This window comes from Ostrinia furnacalis, unplaced genomic scaffold (assembly GCF_004193835.3).
Source record: "Ostrinia furnacalis isolate ACB-3 unplaced genomic scaffold, ASM419383v2 OfSCF7592, whole genome shotgun sequence".
Classification (NCBI taxonomy): domain Eukaryota; kingdom Metazoa; phylum Arthropoda; class Insecta; order Lepidoptera; family Crambidae; genus Ostrinia; species Ostrinia furnacalis.
The window spans coordinates 79930-99888 of record NW_021137831.1 but is presented as its reverse complement, the minus strand read 5'-3'; the positions used below and the strand labels follow the sequence as shown (position 1 = coordinate 99888).

Here is a 19959-nt window from a genome sequence, read left to right as displayed (position 1 = left end):
CCTTGGTAAGCCGTAAGTTTTTTTATTCAGTACTTAGGAACTTTCCAGGGCGCTTATACAGTTATACACGTCCCAAATATATATTGCCCTACCACTACTTTGGGACAACATATTATGGGATGGGCTGGTGTTGAGAAGTGGCGGAAGAAACTCAGTCACCTTTGTCAGCCTCTTTTTTAATCAGATACAGCAAATAATACTTACATGAAACTTAAACAAGATGACTGCGAGCTAGGCAGGTAAAGTCCACGCACTCATTATGGTCGTCTGTAATTTGCATTGTGACCAGGCAAGTGATATTTTTTTGACACTGGAGCACTGGAGGTCGAAGCATATTTTCAGTTGTACATATCTTATACAAAAAATTTAGTAACGATGACATCAGTTTCATCAAACTGTGAAGATTTTTGTTAGTATAAAATCCAATATTCAATAGTTTGTAAAAAAGGACGTCCTGTCCTTGCTATTTCACTTCAATATTAATTTTTAAACAGTATTTTATCCGCATTTATAATTACTTACTTACTATTACATTGTAAATTCTTTTGAGCTGTTTTTATACTTTTATTGCAGTTATTGCTGTGTTTTTAAACCAAAAACCACGATCAAAATGTGACGTTAATCTTCAAATTTGCCAAATTATTTTTAGATTTTACTCAATAATGGTAATGAAATTCAAGAATCTATTTCATTAATGAACTACAAGAATATATGTCCGATGATTACTTTATATTTTTTAGCTTATTATATGAGCATAAATAATAGATACAGGACTTTGAAAATGAGTCTGCGGCAATTTTTTCGTAAAATGGTTGTGGGAGATGGGGCACTGCGAATTAAGCAAAAGAGTTTTAGTAAATCCGTTTCATTAATGGTCAACAACAAGGATCGACCTATCTTTCGCAGTTATTAAATAATCTCTGGGTGTTGCTTAAGATAGTAATTCATGCTTCCAAAATCTTAGAAATTCGCACGAAAATGTAAAATGGCTCTTAATTAATGAGGGCCATGATCCTGTAGTGGAGACTACATTAAATGGTGATGATAATAAAGTAAAGAAAATAAACAAAATTTTTGCTAAGGATTCAAAATGAAACACTTTATAACTTAGAACATCATGGAGTAAACTCTCCTTGGGTAAAATCCTACCAGAAGCTAAGTATTCCAGAAAGTAAACAATGCATTAAAATATATAAATTAAAAATGAATAGGCAAGATCAAAAGTTAAATAAATAAGGTAGTTAGAGAAACGATTGTTTAGTTACATAAAATATCAATATCCTGTAAGGAAAATAAACTGTTTCATATTATGTAATACACTCGCTATCTTGATGTTCAAAGTCATCAATTGCATACAATTAATAACCCATTTATCAAACGCGTATGCTCGTGACAAATGACTCTATGTCCTGCGGACCCACCTTAATTGGATTGAACATTAAGGATGCAAAGAAAAGTAAAAGGAAAATATATTGTAACCCCCTAAAATGATTTTCCTCAATGCCTTTTCATAATATTCACTTTAATTCAATTAATATACACAAATGCTGGTACCATCTTACTTTAACATTGAACCATCAAACTCCATACAAAAAACGTCGGTTAACGTTGTAGTTACCGTTAAAGTTAGGTGGTACAACTCAGCCTAAAAGGTACTTTCAGAAAAGAATGTTCAAGTTTCTCGCGACTGATAGAAATGAGAAGTTAGGGAAAAGTAATAAAATTAAGAGTGTTTTGTAGAATGAGGTGCAAGCTTAACTATCGCATTCTATATTAGAAAGAAAGAAAGAAGAAAGAATAACAGTTTATTTGGTTCAAACAAACGTTTTACACAATTTAAATAACATACATAAATTTATTGAACCAAAATGGCTCCTACTCAGCTTGTATCATGTTCCATTCAGAGGTGGAATTGTGTAAAGCAATCGTTATGATTTGACAGTTCATAACGTACGATTATTCTGTCAAACGCTTTGTTTAACTGACTTTATTGTACGTTATGAACTGTCAAATGATTACGATCGCTTTACACAATTCCACCTCAGAACATGAATGCTGGTATTCTGTAAAACCATCATTAAATCAGTCGCTTAGCAAAAACTACAGAGGGCTTGTCAAAAACACAATTACTTACACAATCTTAGTAATCTGACTGTTCTTCAGTCCTTTGATGGTGGTATCCCTGAACTCCATGCTAAGCCCACCGTTGTTGGTCCGCACGCGGCCCAGGTGCATGGGGTCGAGGGCACTGATGCCCAGCGCTGGGACGCCGCCCGCTATGGAGGGGAGCGCGTTGGTGGCGGAGCGGAGGTTGCACTGGCTGTCGCTTTCGTGGCATGCCTCGATGAATGGAGCTGGAATAAAAGAAATAAAGTAGTTTCTTTTTTTTATTTTTAGCATTAAGAGATGCATCTCAAGTAATAATAATAATACTGAATAAAGGCGGTGATCCTCAGCACGGCACGCATTGTCCGGAGGTTCCTCAGCCTGTGACCCTGACCACCGGTAGCTTGGGCCCTGCTCCGCTACCAGCGGAATAACAATTTTTAAGTCTTTTTTTATAATGTATTTTTTTTTTGATAATTTACATTGTAAAAAAATATTTAAAATTAAGAATCAAAGTTAATAAAGAGAATAATACTGACAGTCAAATATTTGCAACAATATTTCTGTTACATGTTTACCCTTAAACCCCTAATGGTATACCCAACATTGATGAAAAAAACGCTGGCCGTAACAGCGTATTACACTTGAAAATTTTGACTGGTTCATCCATAGGCTAGTTGCCTAAAAAAATTTTTTTAGTCCGTAATGTTTAATATCAAAAAATATTGGACACATATANGGACCAGCATAGACGTATTATTAGTTGCATCGCCTCTATTACAAGCGCATTAGATGCTAGTTTACCTTGGTAAGCCGTAAGTTTTTTTATTCAGTACTTAGGAACTTTCCAGGGCGCTTATACAGTTATACACGTCCCAAATATATATTGCCCTACCACTACTTTGGGACAACATATTATGGGATGGGCTGGTGTTGAGAAGTGGCGGAAGAAACTCAGTCACCTTTGTCAGCCTCTTTTTTAATCAGATACAGCAAATAATACTTACATGAAACTTAAACAAGATGACTGCGAGCTAGGCAGGTAAAGTCCACGCACTCATTATGGTCGTCTGTAATTTGCATTGTGACCAGGCAAGTGATATTTTTTTGACACTGGAGCACTGGAGGTCGAAGCATATTTTCAGTTGTACATATCTTATACAAAAAATTTAGTAACGATGACATCAGTTTCATCAAACTGTGAAGATTTTTGTTAGTATAAAATCCAATATTCAATAGTTTGTAAAAAAGGACGTCCTGTCCTTGCTATTTCACTTCAATATTAATTTTTAAACAGTATTTTATCCGCATTTATAATTACTTACTTACTATTACATTGTAAATTCTTTTGAGCTGTTTTTTTACTTTAAGACTAGTCAATAATTTTAAAAAGTTGTGAATTTTTGCGATTTTCTCGCAATAATCACTGCAAACCATTTTCCTATGATATTAAGTTTCATTAGTAACATGAATATTTTTTTAAGAAAACGACTGATTTCTTTGCTGCATTAGATAAAAGTTATTTAATTGATTAGAATGAAAATATAACAATGTTGTTAACACAGTGTCTTTTATTTAACTTAAGTTTTCATAATGTGGGTAGTTGCAATATCTGCGACCGCCATTCACTCGGAAGAAGGAGGGTATTTCGGCATTTTGCAACGCTCAGTTCGGCTCGGAACGCATTACGAATAGCACGTCTCCGTATACTGCTACGGCTCGGTGAAAAAATGGCAGTGTCTTATCGGATTAAACTAAAGGTTTTTTTTTTCGTTTAAACTAAAATTGAAATTAAACGTTTCGCGCAAGATTATTTATTTATTTGTGTGTTTTCCAGTAATAGTGAACGTCTTTTGGCAAAAACGGATGTGAAAATAGTGTTGTGTGTGTGTGTGTGTGTAGAAAACCTTCGTTGACCTTGGGCAGACGGCCACGCCTTTGGAACCGCTTGATGTACCTACTCGTCGGCTCTCTGCAGTTATTTTGGATTCAGTCAAGGTGAGTGCTTTCCTTATGTAGTTTTAGGAAAAGAAGTGGATGAGCGAGTGATAAATAAAATATTAGAAATACTTTTACAACTTTATTTAAATTACCGTACAGTATCTGTTAAAACATTGAATTTTCACCAGATTACATGCAATAATGAATAGACCGCTAGGTATGGTAGATAAATCAAATGTAGCACCATACAATAATTCCTTAGAGAAAACACTGCCTAAGTGTAAATAAAAAATATGTATATTTTAAATAAAACTATTAAAATTTTACTTCATAAAATATCATAGATATGTTCAGGTTTTGTTCAGTGTACAATTTTGAGATCGGTTCAAATGATAGTAAACATGAAAGATGCCTCGAAACCTCTGAACTAATAGAACGAATTATTATAAAAATAAGATAACTTCCGATAATACTTTCAGTCGAATTCAAAACAACTAAACTATAATATTGCAGTTTATAGAAGGCGGGGGCATCTATTCTCTATGGTAACATTAAATGGGACGAACGAAACCAGTTCTAAAATATATTTTACTACTCTTGTAGTATACTCCAATTTCCTGCTAGTAAGTAACAACTAATTCCTGAATTGATGTTGGAAGTAAGGAAGTGGGGATCTCAATGGAAAACCAAACGTGGCCAATTCAGAAAAAGCAATTTTGACTGAAATGTCTCACCATTATCAAAATAAACGTAATTTTCGCAACAAATATCCAAGGAGATAACCTTCAGTCAAAATTATTTCCGAACTGAGCATTTACGACAATAAATATCAAAATAACCTAATAAACTTACACGAAATTTCTTAAGGCGATTAGTGTCCTCAATCCGCGCAAAATGGGCATTTTGTAAAGCCTACTCCTCTTTTACTGCTGGACAGAAATAGTTGAAAAAAATATATGTTATACAACAGTTCAAGGACTACATATGTGACGTTTGAATTTTCGCTACGTCTCTTTGTTTTGGATTAAAAAAATAAATACGGGACATCGATTTTTTACTTAAATTCCCTACTCCTCCAAAACGGCTATGTTAATTTAAAAGATTTTTGCACGAATAGATTGGGAATTCTTTAATCTTTAAATGACACGTTGCGTTTTTCAATCGAACATTACTTTCATTCATAAATTTTACTTTTGATAAATTCCGAACGTTTTGCTGTTGAGGGGGCCTTCGCGGGGTGCGGGCGGCAGTCGGCCGCTGGCCTTCAGACGGGGAGGTTGTGTCACTCGCTACAAACTGACATATCTTCATAGAAACGCACCGAGCGCGGTTTGTATGTGAGCGCGCCAATACGTATGCGGCGCGCACGCACACACTGACAAAATTTTGCGTGGATTAGCGGGGAGTTGCGCCGAATTTTGTCAGTGTGTGCGTGCGCGCCGCATACGTATTGCGCCGCGTTCACATACAAACCGCGCTCGGGCGTTTCTATGAAAATGACCTACTCATTTGTATTTACTCTGACACAGGTAAATGCGCCTATCTTTACACAACATAAAACGAGCAATTCCGCGGCAGACATATTAGCAGAAACGTATACCATGACAATGTTAAGTAGGAAAAATTGCTAAACCATTAGGTTTGATTTTGTAAAATTTATATCATCTTTATTCCACAATAACAATAGACCAGGCACATTTTGTTTCTCATATTTAAGATTCCAGGGGCTAGTTTGATTAATAGTCCTTATCAAGAGATGAGCCGGTAAGTGTTAACCAGAGGCGGCGTAAGGCGTAGGCGACGTGGGCCACCGCCTACGGCCTCGCGGAACAAGGGGCCTCGCGCATCAAAAATTTTGAAAAAATGTAGACAAGGTGGAGATGACAATATCACAATACGACAATAAATGCAAACATTGACTATTAAATAAAAATTCTTGATAGCTAAACAATGTAGTTAAAAAAGTATATTTTTTTCCAAACAAATTCAGCCATAATCAGACACNGCACTTTCTTAGAAATAATCGAATTAGATCACTTATCGTTTCCACCCTGTATTAATAACACTCACAGTGAACTGCTCACTAGTCTGCACTCAATAATCAAATCAATAAATAATTATAAAAAAATGGAAATAAACATAAGTTATAAGTTGCACTTTCACATCGACAACAGAAAATATATCATTTTACTAGGGCACTATTTAAGTTGTGAGCCTTGACAACATAACGTGTTGTTAGACGACATCTGATACTTTTAATGAAAAGTTTGACATTTTTGACTACAACCTTATTCAAAACTTTTTATCATTTGAGCACGTTTTGTATTATTAACATTGAATTGAAAATTATCTTGACTACAAAAACATGGAATTGACTTGCGGAAATTTTCGCGCGAAGATTTATTATGACTTTCGACGTGGTTAATCAATACAAAACTGAAGCGGTTAGCTGAATTTCACTTTTGGTGATAAAGATCTGTCCTTTACCATTGTAAAACGCTAGTTTAAGAAGTATAATATTGTACGTCATTGGCTCACCAGTGAACTTTGCGAAAGTCGTCCAAAATGACTTAATAGTGGCGGAAAACATTGATGTTGTCAGAAAAATGGAAGATAAATCTCGTTATGTGATATATCGTAGGATTGAGATAATCCTAGGCATTAATTCCACTAGCAGTAATAAAATATTGTATGACCATATTATGGTTAATACGTATTTTTCTCGCTGGATGTCACAAAATTTTTCAAACGCTCAATAGGACGCTTGTGTCGTTTAGTCCTTGGAAATGTTTGATTATTACGTTTAAAAAGCTTTAAAAGCCGTTTTTAAAATTGTGACAGTTAACGAATTAAGGATCTATGCATAATGATCCTGAAAATAAACAGCTATCGACTATGGAGGTGTGTTAAGATGAACCAATTCCAACAAAAGACCCATGCGCTCGGAACACTTTGAAACTTTCGGTCGCCTATTTTTCCAAAATATCCGATTGTATGACAGAAACGTCACTAGAGAAATTTAGAATGGTTAATTCTTAATAGTAAACAGCCACTTTTTTTCCAAAAGTATTCAGTTTAATAAGGGAAACTGACCAGCATAGTCGAATCGCCATTCGTGATGAAAATGTGAGCTTTTACACGTCTCGTCAAACAACTGACTATTTGAACACTCAAAATATGAAATAAACAGGTCCAACGCTACAAAATTCTTGCTAGGAATCTAAACACTTCTTTTGGTACCCATATATTAAAATTAAATGCGTGAACAGCGATTTATGTAGCCAGAAGCAACTGTCGGTGCGGTCAAAAACCATGCTTTGGAGGTGTCTCTAGCTGAGTGGAAAAAATGCTATGAAAAGTGTTTCGGACACATTAAAAAGTACATAAATCATGAAAGACAATACTAATAAACGCAATCAATACCATTTTAATAATAAACTACTTTGTTTTCATAGTTAGGCTCACAACTTAAATAGTGTCCCACGTACTGAAACAAAAAAACTATATGAAAGCGAATTATGAACAAAATTATGTCATAATTTAGATCAATCCACTTCATTAGAGAAAAAACTAAAAAGGAGTAACATAATTATGACTAAAAACAAAGTCATAATGTAGATCACTCCAAACCTGAAAAAAAAATGCTTCGATAGTCAATATCAAAGGTCTTTCTAGAGCATAAATTAATTAAATCCCTCATTTTACAATCACTTGGAAATTTCGGGAGACAAACAGTGTTTTGGTAGACAAAATCTCAATGTTTCCCTGACTTTCCAGGTGACCCCTCTATTTCACTGACTTTCCCTGACTGCTATGAGCTTCCCTGACTCTTCCCTGACTTTCCCTGACTTTCCAGAATGTGGACACCCTGATTAAGCAACAACACGGTTTTAAGTGACGAACATTATTCTTTGGCGCAATATTCCTTTAAAAATAATCACTGAATCAAGAAATCAGAAACTAGTCAATGAATAGACCGTTGACCCGTTTTTTTTTTTTTTTATATAAAATCCGTCTTCAGGTCGCCACAGAAAAAGGCCTCGCGAAATCTGTCTTGCCCACATCAAATTTAGGTCTTGCCCCGCCACTGGTGTTAACTGTCTAATATATGCCTCAGNATCGCCTTAAGAGAAAACATTTAAATCAGACACATACAGTTCAAAACGAAGACGATTTGCACGTGAGTAGAGTTGTAAACACAGGTAAATGCGGCTATCTTTACACAACATAAAGCGAGCAATTCCGCGGCAGACATATTAGCAGAAACGTATACCATGACAATGTTAAGTAGGAAAAATTGCTAAAACAATAGGTTTGATTTTGCAAACTTTATGTATGTATTCCACAATAAACCAAAACCAGGCACATTTTGATTCTCATATTTAAGATTCCAGGGGCTAGTTTGAATAATAGTCCTTATCAAGAGATGAGGCGGTAAGTGTTAACTGTCTAATACATGCCTCAAAATTGCCCTTACTTCTACTATTATCGTTAGGCCACTAAAGGTATTTAGCAAATAATATAAAACGTGTACCGTGGATAGTGAAAAAGGCTTATTCGACTTATGAGCTAGTGATAAAAAGTACAATTTACAATCAATCAGTATTCAAAGAGTCAAGATTCAAATGTTTTGGTACAAAAAGGAAAACAAATATTTATTATGGCCAGTATAATAGAAAATACACAAATCCGGCATGGTCCCAATAAGTAGCTGGGTTTATTTAAATAAATATTGCGCAACGATAACATCAATGTTATAAAGCTAAGAATTTGAATCTGAACTCTATGAATACAATTACATACTCAAAAAAACCCATGTCATGGAACATGAAACATCTCATCTATTTGAATAAACGATGTATGATAGTAGCAGAATAATTGTACAGTATTTTAGTTTTTTACCCCAATATTAAATAGAACAAAGTAGTTAACAACCCTCCTTCTGGCGCGGTCGGGTAAAAATCACTACCTAACAAAACCAGATATTGGTTTCACTATGTGTATGATTTATCCCTCAGTCCATGACATGGGCAGACTCGTCTATTTACAACATGGTAGCCTCTGCTATAATCTCATAACATCTGAACAGTATGGCAATGACAGGTAATGAATGGTGAGCCTAAATAGTATTCCATCGAACAAAGTCTGACACCATTCAGCCCACACGATAGCAGAAGACTGATAATTTTTAATGCTGGATCAAATTTGACAACATCGACATAATTATGAATATTTTAATCAATAGAATTATAAAGCATGCTGTTTTTATCTTGGATAATGACTTGGAAGTGCAAGTTATTCATGCAGATCAAAAGATTGCCTTATTAGAATTGTTGTTAGGTTGGCGAACAATACCACGACTGTCGGCTCATGTTTTGACTCAGAACCGGTCTGTAAGCGGATAACAAGTCGCGTTGCCAAATATTGTCCAACTCGCAACTATATGTGCACTGACATTGATGCTCTCTGTGTCGACCGCATTATGCAACAAACTATCATTCCAAATATTACTATACAGTTTTATTTATACATCAATGTAGAAACAACTTCAGTTTAACATTTCAATTAAATCTTATATTACGCATTTTTTTATCTACAAGAGAAAAATATTATAATAATTATATTGGCCCGTAATATTTAATGTATTTTTGAAAATTTCCTGATGGCATTAGGCTGAGAACAAAATTCAGATTTATGCAGTAAGTAAGTAAAATGTTGAAAAATGTGTTTTATACTTTATAAACAAACAATATGTTCACAGCCTAAATAATAGGTGGACCTATTTTGTTATCAGTGTTATTGTCTATTTAAAAAAAAATTGAATATAATTTAATGGTCATTTATACAAATAAATGATATTCTTAGCTACAACCCAATAAATCTCTTAACCTAACTACTTAATTTAAATATTTTGCAGTCATTCAGATATTATTTTATTTCCAAAACTACAACATGCCTGATTTATATTCTAAAAAGCTGTATTTCAGTGTGGCATGACGACTGTCATGTGACTGTTAAAACGGATAAGCCTATAATGCCCTATTACATACTGTTAAAATCACAACATTTCCAAATTTAGACTTATTCAACATTAACATTTACGGTTCGAGGAGGAATGGAATCAAACTTGGATTTGTCAAGGAATGGCGGGTGAATCTTCAAAGTTTTATCAGTGCTCGTAATTTGACATTAAAACTTAATTTCTTCGATTCCTATTCATTGAAATAACATTTCGTTAACACTCGTTAAAAAGCAGTTGTTGGTTAAATTTTAATGTCAAAATTACCGACACCAATCGACAGAATATGAACTGAACTTACGATAAACTTTAAATATAAGAATTAATTTCCTAAACAGCTTAACAACGTTATAATTTTGCGCATATCAACTCGTGTGCGATCTACATAACTCTAGTTTTAGTATAAGCTACAGGATGAACAAATTCGTATTCAAATATGTCACTGCAGGGACGACCCTGGGACTGACATGAATTTCGCTCGAGTTAATAATATGATTATGTAATGTACATGAATGTTTTCATTGTGATGGTTTTATGCAACTGCGAGCTATTAAGCTCATCATGACCTAAAGCATTATTAATGCTTTAGGTCATGATGAGCTTAATAGCTCGCAGTTCTTAAGTTATAGCAAATGACTATAAAAATGTTAGAAAAGCGAAAAAAAATATCAGTCCGCGCCACAGTCGTTGCATTGCTACGCGTGCGACTTTATTATAAGCTATGAAATAAGGGTAGTCTGAGTACCTATAGTTACACAGTCGTGCAGTTAATGATATAAATATTCTGACATGCTATTTAAATTTTGATTTTGGTTATTAAAATATTATTAATAAAAAATAATAAATAAAACTTTACTACTAAAAACCGCACGCGTCGCTACACCCGTGTACAAAATTAAAATCTAGGATTGATTAAAATATTCAAAATAAAAAATATGTTATAATTATTAAGTATTAAGAAAGTTCTCACAACATCACAATACATGGCAGTCGCAGCATTGCGCGCGCGCAACTATTAGAAAGGGAACAAAAATTATGTCACAAACAATAATATCAATTTTGGTATATGTACTGTTATGTGCAATATTATTTACAAGCGTTATTACCTGGCTATTTACAAGCATTAATTTGCATTGCTTTAATACAAGATAAGTATGATTTTTCATACATATACTTTTTCACTCCGCTACCCAAGCGACGAGTGATAAAACAAAATGTTATAAGATTTAGTGTTATATTAAAAAATAACAGCAGTGCAAATGTTAACTTTGTGACATAATTTCTGCAAAACTTATTAACAGGCGACGTGTACACTCGGCGACATACAACCCGACATAATATAAAAACTATACACCCCTTGCCGAGCGCACACAAAAGTAACCCGTCGCTCGCATCATACGTAAGATAATATTTATATTATGATTTAACTGAGTCTAGGGTGCTCACTGTGTAATCTAAGCAAATGTGGCCATCGATAACAATAAAATGAAAACTGGTTCCCTTCCGCATAACATCATTTGATTAAAATGACGTCTGAATAAAAAGCATACACTAGGAACTTATGTAGATATAATAAGTTAATATTTTGCTTTGGTTTAAGTCGTCTAGGCCAGTCAGGCAAAAGTATACTTTTGTCATAAACTATTTTTCACGCTAACTGTACTAGGAAAAAGGAAATGTCCGAGAGCGAGAGAGACTAATAATACACAGTGAGCACTCATTATTGAATTTATTACAAGAAATCTAATGAGCCATTCAAATTTTATAACATACCTCTCAATAAATAATGAGTGTTGTATTAAATCTAACTAAAAGTACAGAATCATTCACTTCACACTCAATGTAGACAGTCATGTATGAGCACATACAACATACATACATACATATTTGATTTTATAGTCGTTATAGCAGGGGCGTACTTCGCAAAACTTGTTATCGACTCCGCTCGTCTCATTCGCTCATGAAATATGCTAGTTTGAGTGAAAAAGACAGAAGTAATCGAATAATATAATAGTTTTACGGAGTAAGGCCTTAGTAGTTAGTACAAACTTATTTAATGCAGTCATCCCAAGATATTATTAACTACTTTGGGGCATTTTTTAGATTTAAGAACAATTGGTAATATGATGACCTTAGCACTGTTATTTGTGACTGAAAGCACAACACAGGAAGTCACATACGGACCTTTAGAACGAGGGAACGATTAAAAGATTTTTGTAACGAGTTTTGAATCAAATAAAACTTATTCCCACGATCGATAATGCATTATTTCAAAAGCACATACTCCGCAGAAAGATTTTGGAACATTCGATTATCCTTGTCTCTCTCACTCACACTGGAATATTAATGAGAGGGACAGAGATCAAATTATATCGAAACCGTTTTGCGGAGTAGACGCACGAACATTTATTAAATAACAACAGATTACAAAACAAACTAACGCAAAATAGAGATAAAAAATTAACCCCATTATAATAAAATAGAAAATAAAACAAATTATTTTTAGGAAAATAATCTTTACATCCAATGTATGTAACTGAAGCACTATTGTACACATTTAAATATCAAAATAATTTGTAGTGTTAAAATATTACTAACTAAATATTAATGTATGACATGTAATTGAATTGCAATATGCAATATTACTTTCGAGACTGTTAGGAATCGAGAAAAAAATTGATTATGCTAGTTTTTATTCAATTTTGTTTTCCGAATCTCAGTATGGCAACACGTGAATACGTCATATAAGTTGTAGCCACAGACCATAAACAAAAGACAAGAAATAAAAAAAAATAGCTTTATAGTCATCCGAATAAATAAATAATGAAGCTCAAATATCAGTAGTGGTGTGTTTTTGCAATTTGCATTATTTCAATTACACATTTTATAACAACAATTTAATCGAATCCTATATTTTTTTGTTGATCAGTTACATTTATTTTAGATTAATGTCCTGAACGTGAATGGCTTTTAGCTTTATTGGTAGACATCTACATATTTAAAATTTTAAAGACCCAATGATAAAAATAGTTCTTTTTGCGTATTAAATATTTGTAATAGCAACATGTTTCAGTCCCGATATCATGGAAACTTTGTTAACATCATCACCTTTTGAACTGACTATTTATTATTTTATTTCTTTTATCACAGAGTAATCAGTATTATGAGAAGGGATAAAACAGCCATAAGCTAAAATGGTGTTGAATCTATTTATTTTTTTCATGAGTACTAACGTTTTCTGCTACACATTGAATAAGACTAAAGAAACAAGAAATACTACTTTTATCATTGGTAAAGTGCGCTATCTACGATATTTATAAAGTGGCAACCCTAAAGAATTTTATTGCCACTATCAATATTATACACAATGATTGAATGAAAATAAGTTATAGAGAGCAATCTTGCAATAGTATATCAAATGTAATGTAACACAGCGACCTAAATATTTGTATAGACGTTAACAGCCTTTAAAATGAACCTTACTTCTTTATAGTAGCGTTACATTTGCAAAGATTCGAAAGTTGATGCTAACGATGTCCTGCACCAATTAGCGGACCAAAAAATTCTATTCTATTAAAAGAATAAGCTGTACTTAGAATAAATCTAATTTGAAAACCTTCGTCTACTATTGCAAGAGAACGCTGCACTTCAAACTGAACCTAAATCCTTTGTGTTAGGGTTGACTGAAGATGCCTACCAGATGGCGAATCGGGAGGCTGCGGGTCAGTAACCTAAACCCTTGCAAGGAATATGAACCTAAATCCTTTGTCAGAGTTGTAAAAGGAGCTGTATACTATTGCAAGAGAACGCTGCACTTCAAACTGAACCTAAAACCTTCGAGTCAGGGTTGAATTTTATTATCGAAGATTCCTACCAGTGTGTCTTGTGAACTAGCTGGGCGGCTGCGGGTCAGTCAACGAAACACTCTATTATAAGGAATATGGAACCTAAACCCTTTGTATCAGAGTAGAATTTTATCAAAGATGTAAAAGGAGCTGTATACTATTGCAAGAGAACGCTGCACTTCAAACTGAACCTAAATCCTTCGGGTCAGGGTTGGATATCGAAGATGCCTACCGGTGCGTCCTGGCGACTAGCTGGTCGGCTGCGAGTCGGTAAACGAAACCTTATGCAAGGAATATGAACCTAAATCCTTTGTATCAGAGTAGAATTTTATCAAAGATGTAAAAGGAGCTGTATACTATTGCAAGAGAACGCTGCACTTCAAACTGAACCTAAATCCTTCGGGTCAGGGTTGGATATCGAAGATGCCTACCGGTGCGTCCTGGCGACTAGCTGGGCGGCTGCGGGTCGGTGCTGACGATGACCTGCACGACGTAGCCGGGTGTAATACGAGCCTCCTCCAGCAGTAAGCGGTCGCCAAGCAATTTGCCGCCGTAGAACCACCGCTGCCGCCACGGCTCGATATTCTCTTGCGCCTGGGGAGATTAATATACTCTATTAAAGTCCGGTCGCCGAGCACGTAGAATTTCGTCCAATGACCCCAAGCTACCCATCCTTATCGCTCGCGCGTAATTATATTGTTGTCGCGCTCGCACACTCACTGCTGCCGCTGCCGCTGAGGCGCTGACGTCGCACAGTCGCGAATTGTGTGGAATGTGGAAAAAGTGGAATAGCCAGTTTACTGTGACGTTATTAATATAATAGGTACCAGCGAAGTATGGACAGATGAGGAAATTGATGCAGATGCTTCTTGAACAGGCATCACTTTAATTTCTTTGTTGTTTGCAGTTTAACATTGACTCACTGGAAAGGTTAAAATTATTAGGGGCTCTAAAATGGTCGAGTATAGTTTTATAACTCGTTAGAATTACAAACCATATTTAAGTTTAGCCTGTCTACATCCTCGCGGGATGATAAGTGTGCCGAGAATGATAAGCGTGTGATTTTCTATCATCAGCAATTCAGCTTCAGCCAAAAGGCAAACAAAGGCCTCCCCGAGAATTTCCACAATGANCACAATGACTGGTCTTGCGCTGCCCGCATCCAGGTTCTTCCCACATTACGTAGGTTGCCAGTCGAGGAACTATAGTCTGGTCTGTGAGCACGTAGAATTTTGTCCAATGACCCCAAGCTACCCATCCTTATCGCTCGCGCGTAATTATGTTGCTATCGCGCTCGCACACTCACTGCCAGCAATATAATTACGCGCGAGCGATAAGGATGGGTAGCTAGGGGTCATTGGACAAAATTCTACGTGCTCACAGATCGGGCTTTAGATGGTGTAAAATGTGCAGTTATCAATAAAGCGGTATACTCACGTGCAGTTTATTCTTGCACTGCGCGACGGTGTGCCTCGAGTACGCGCTGAGCGTGACGTCACGGCACGTGTGCGACAGGCGCAGACGCAGCGCCAGCTCGGCGCCGCCGTCCACCGGCTCCGACCACTCCGCCGGCGAGTCGCGTCCGCTCGCCTCCTTTACCATGTTGATGGGCGGCGACAGGCAGTATATCGGCACCTGGAAGGAGGCTACGTCTTATGGCGTGTCAACACATGCCGCCGGTTTTCAAAATGCCTTGCCAGTGTGCCGTGTTGGCCGCACGGCATTTGTGGATGCGCCATTAGACTGCGTTTCCACCAGAGATGTGCGAGGATGTCTAGCTGTGCCCTGACTGTGAAATGTGTGGGGGTTTCCACCAAAGCTGTGCGAGAAAAATGTGTCGTACGAGGATGTGTGAAATTGCGCAGTAATGTGTGGTACAGTATGCGCAAACCTCGCAACACATGCCGCAAGCCATTACCACAAGAGCTGTGCTGACCGAATGGAAGCGAATCTATTGGTTCTTTACAAACACATCCCTCGCTTCGCATCCTCGCACATCTCTGGTGGAAACGCAGCCTTAGGGCCTGTTCACAGCGCGTTCCTAAAACGCGCGCCGAATGACGGTGGCACGTTTTTATTCTTCTAAGGTCTACCTACATTGAAGGTAGGTGATGTGCACATGCCCTTAGAGCAAAGTGCTACTTTATCTATGATATCTATGAATTATAATTCTATGATATCTATGAATTATAATGTACAAATTATCAAAAACCCACTGACCCAAAAAAACTACTTTCTAGTTTCTACATTAAATAGTAATGGTAAAGAATTATCCTAAATATTTGTCTTATGAGTCATTGTTTAAAAAACATGTAAAGCTATTTCTATGTTTAAACATTCCTTCTGTCTGATAAAACTGCTAATGGCATAATGATTTAATGCTCCTTTCTCAGTGTGAGATTGTATTTATTTAGCATCACTATTTTTTCCAAAAGTAATTATTTAGTTGACAAAACATTCTTAGGCACACTCGAACATTCAATAATAAAGTTAAGTTTTATTTGTAATGGCACGAATAAATATGAAACTGTATTTGGAGTTGTATAGTCATCGTCCAAATATGGTCAGCTAAACAGGATGTATTTGCCAACACACAGCCAAATATAAATGTTATATTACTTTCAATTCAACTGCAGTTCTCACTATGAATTCTTATGAAGAGCCATTAGTTTGTTGATTCAATTGTGTGATATGAATGAGTTACAAAAGATAACTGGCCAAGTGAGAATTATAATCACATACGGATGGTTCCTGAATTTAAATTGCATCACATGATTACTAGACATATAAAAAGTTCATTTATTAATAAGGTGACACAGATAAACTAAGGATATTTTCCTACCTACAGCTGCTAATGATAAAAGTTATTTTCTGAAATTGTTTACTACTAATAATTTTTATTTCTAGTTTTCCAATAAACTTCTAAATCTATCTTTAGACAATACAAATTACTAAAACTAAAAACTACAATGGAACCCCAACAAAACTTTCCCGTGCAATAAATTTGAGGTCAAGCATAATATAATTAATAAACAATACAAACTTCAATAATTGATTTTGACATCAAATCATTAATTAAATTTGAATAATTTATTAGTTGTAATGCATAATTTATTGTAATAAAATGAAAATCCAATTAATAAACACTTTAGAAATGGTTTATTTTAGCTATTCTAAAGTAGCATACATACAAAATTTTAAATCTTAACAAGGGGCATTTAACTAGGCATGAAGTCTTGATACATGCATTTACTAACAGAGGAAAATTATGTTTTTCCATTGGTTTGCCATAATAGCATGTTGAATGTTCTTTAGCAAGTTATCTTGAACAATGGGGGTAATCCAGGTCACATTGATAATGTGTATTGAGATATCAGTGCAATCACCAGCTTCCTGTTAATGGCTTGTAATTGACAGGCCCATAGCATTCAATGTGTTCATAATTAACAAAACAGGAAAGCCCTGACTGTAATTACCTAAATTAACAAATTATATTTTAAGATACATTCTCATTAAACTTGAATAAAATAATTAAGTTTCAACATGAATTATTTTTTTATAGTTGATATTGAACAAAATCAGAAATAGCTCAGTGGACTATCACAATAATTGATGCATTGGGAATAACTCACAGTTCATGCTACTATGTTGACTCAAACATTAATGTTCAGTTTAATTTATAGCACAATTGTAGCAAAATGTAAGATAGCAACTATCAGGGTCATGTTCTGTGAATAATTAACATCAATTCCATTGAATATCAGGCAAAGTTTTCCTTTAAAGCTCATTTTATCAAACTGGCAGGCATCGGATTTATCTTGGCCAATGCTTGGTGGTATTTTTTACTTTTAAATGGTATGGTTGAAACATGAATACCTGGTATCTCGTGCCCCACTCGTCGTAGCACTCTGTGAGGTATCCGTTGGGCACCGACACGCTGGCGCCGTCAAGGATGGCCTGCGCTAGCTGGAAGTCCATCGCCTCGGCCGCCACCGCCGCCGCCCGCAGTGCGTCCCAGATCTCTTTCCGACCTTCGAACGCTGGTGCTGTATCCCAAAACTCATCCCGTTTACTCCGCAACTGTCCTTCGGTCAATGGCACGTCCGATTTCCACCTTATCGTCTCGTGGCAGAGCGACTGATTCTTCCTCAACCCGCCTGCAACGAAAACACACTCAGTATACCGCCGATACCCGTCTCCACGGCGACAGTGATGCACCACGTACCAGAATTGGGACGTGACACCGTTCCCGAGGATTCTTCTATTGGCCCGCTTCTGCTCCTAGTTATACCGATGCAACCGCCCATTGTGATCACATTCTACAATTACTCTTTTAGCAAATATTTACAAAAAAATATTTAACAAATAACATTTTATCTCCGTGCGCTTCTGTCAAAAAAGATTAGCTGTATATGTTTTGTTTCATCACTAAAAAAAGTTACAGAATGTGTAATTTAAACAACAAAAAATATGTGACAATAATGGAAGGAAATTGTTATTTTATTAACTTATAATAAATTGAGTAATAGGTTTGTTGACTTTGTTGTTAAAGAGATTTTTTTGCCAGAAAAATACTGTAAAATAAGTTGTAATGACAGTAAAACTAAACGCAAATAGGAATGAAGAAAATGTCAACAGCGTTTGGTTTAATTGCTTTGTATACTTATGACCAAGCATTAAAACTAGGAATTTATGTAAATAGATAATGTTCCATCACACACAGTATACAAAGTGAGAAGTGAGATATTGAATTTCTAATTGATTGTTGGAAGAAATGCCAGAAATTTGAATTTCCTGGTTTGGTTTGGTATGAGTGAGAACAACAAAACGTTTACTACGTCAAAAAAAATTGTTGTCAGTGTCAAAGTCAATGCGTCAGCTGGTTGTTGTTTTTCGTAAATTTTCTTAATTATTTGCAAACAAATCGACAAAAAATTGTGGTAGGATATAATTTTCATAAAAAATCACATGGCGAATAAAGTTATAGCGAATATCGAGACTTTTCGAGTGTCCAATGTAAAGTACCTCCAACATAACCTATGTCCATTTTAAACTGATAATGTACTTGTTTAGCTAGTGTTTTACAGTTACCCTCTTATTATTTCCAGATACCACCATCAGCATTTTATGTATCGGAGTTCGTTTCAGCTGCTGAGGAGAGTGGTATTCTATCTAACATTTATTCGGCCCCAAAACCAAAGTGGACGCAACTTTCTAATAGACGCTTGCAGAATTGGGGCGGTATTCCACACGCCAAGGGAATGATAGCCGAGACCATTCCTCCTTGGTTGGACACCTACCTCGAGCGAATCCATAGCCTGGACGTTATGGATGGCAAGAGACCTAATCATGTGCTGGTGAATGAATACTTACCAGGTCAAGGAATTATGCCTCATTTAGATGGCTCACTGTTTTACCCAACAATCACGACCATATCGCTCGGATCGCATATTGTGCTGAAGTTTCTGGAACCTGGTGATGATGAAAATGATGTCTCCATGACACATGCATTCTCTTTGCTGTTGGAACCTAGAAGTTTGTTAATATTACAAGATGAACTGTTCAGCCATTATCTGCATTGTATAGAAGAACTGACAGAAGATAACTTGGATGACACAATTGCTAATCTAAATATGTGTTCTAATAATTACACCACAGGATCTACTATTCCTAGAGATACCAGAATATCTTTAACAATAAGACATGTGCCTAAAACCACCACATTTAAGCTAAATATTGGTAATAAAAGATGATTTCCTACAATTTGTTTCAATTTGTGTATGTTCACTGAATAAAAATATCAATGTAAGTACATATCAACATATTGCATGTATCATTTTACCTGTTTCAGTATTCGTTTACTTATTTACAAACATTAAAGCAGCTATTCCAATGCAATTGTGTGGTAATGCAATAAATTGTTGAAGTTAGATACATGTGTTTGAATATTTTTAAACTATACTAAACTTTTATGTGCATTCAGCCTTCCATATTCAAATCAAACAAATCTTTCTATTCCCACAAAAAATCCAGTTGGCTTAAACTTTA

General features: G+C 35.5%; 2 protein-coding genes across 5 annotated transcripts; one reads left to right on the top strand and one right to left on the bottom strand.

Moving 5' to 3' along the window:
- Positions 1–10649: 10649 nt before the first annotated feature.
- On the bottom strand, positions 10650–18331 carry LOC114365478 (ubiquitin domain-containing protein 2). 4 transcript variants are annotated; one of them, XR_003656956.1, is made up of 5 exons: positions 18137–18331; positions 17788–18068; positions 15349–15546; positions 14302–14505; positions 10650–13893 (listed from the first exon to the last, which is right to left on the bottom strand). XR_003656956.1 is itself a non-coding variant. In XM_028322062.1 (5 exons), the coding sequence occupies exons 1-4, from the start codon at positions 18216–18218 to the stop codon at positions 14359–14361; spliced, it is 708 nt and encodes a 235-aa protein (XP_028177863.1). In that variant the 5' UTR covers positions 18219–18331; the 3' UTR covers positions 10650–14152; positions 14352–14358. The 4 variants fall into 4 exon arrangements, 3 of the variants coding, with proteins under 3 accessions (XP_028177863.1, XP_028177862.1, XP_028177861.1); XM_028322062.1 differs by having other exon boundaries at positions 10650–14152; positions 14352–14505; XM_028322061.1 differs by having other exon boundaries at positions 10650–14166; positions 14366–14505.
- Positions 18332–18761: 430 nt separating this feature from the next.
- Positions 18762–19812, top strand: LOC114365488 (alpha-ketoglutarate-dependent dioxygenase alkB homolog 6). Its single transcript, XM_028322073.1, has 2 exons — positions 18762–18927; positions 19020–19812. Exons 1-2 carry the CDS (start codon positions 18880–18882, stop codon positions 19662–19664), a joined length of 693 nt encoding a protein of 230 aa, XP_028177874.1. The 5' UTR covers positions 18762–18879; the 3' UTR covers positions 19665–19812.
- The last annotated feature ends 147 nt before the right edge of the window (positions 19813–19959 follow it).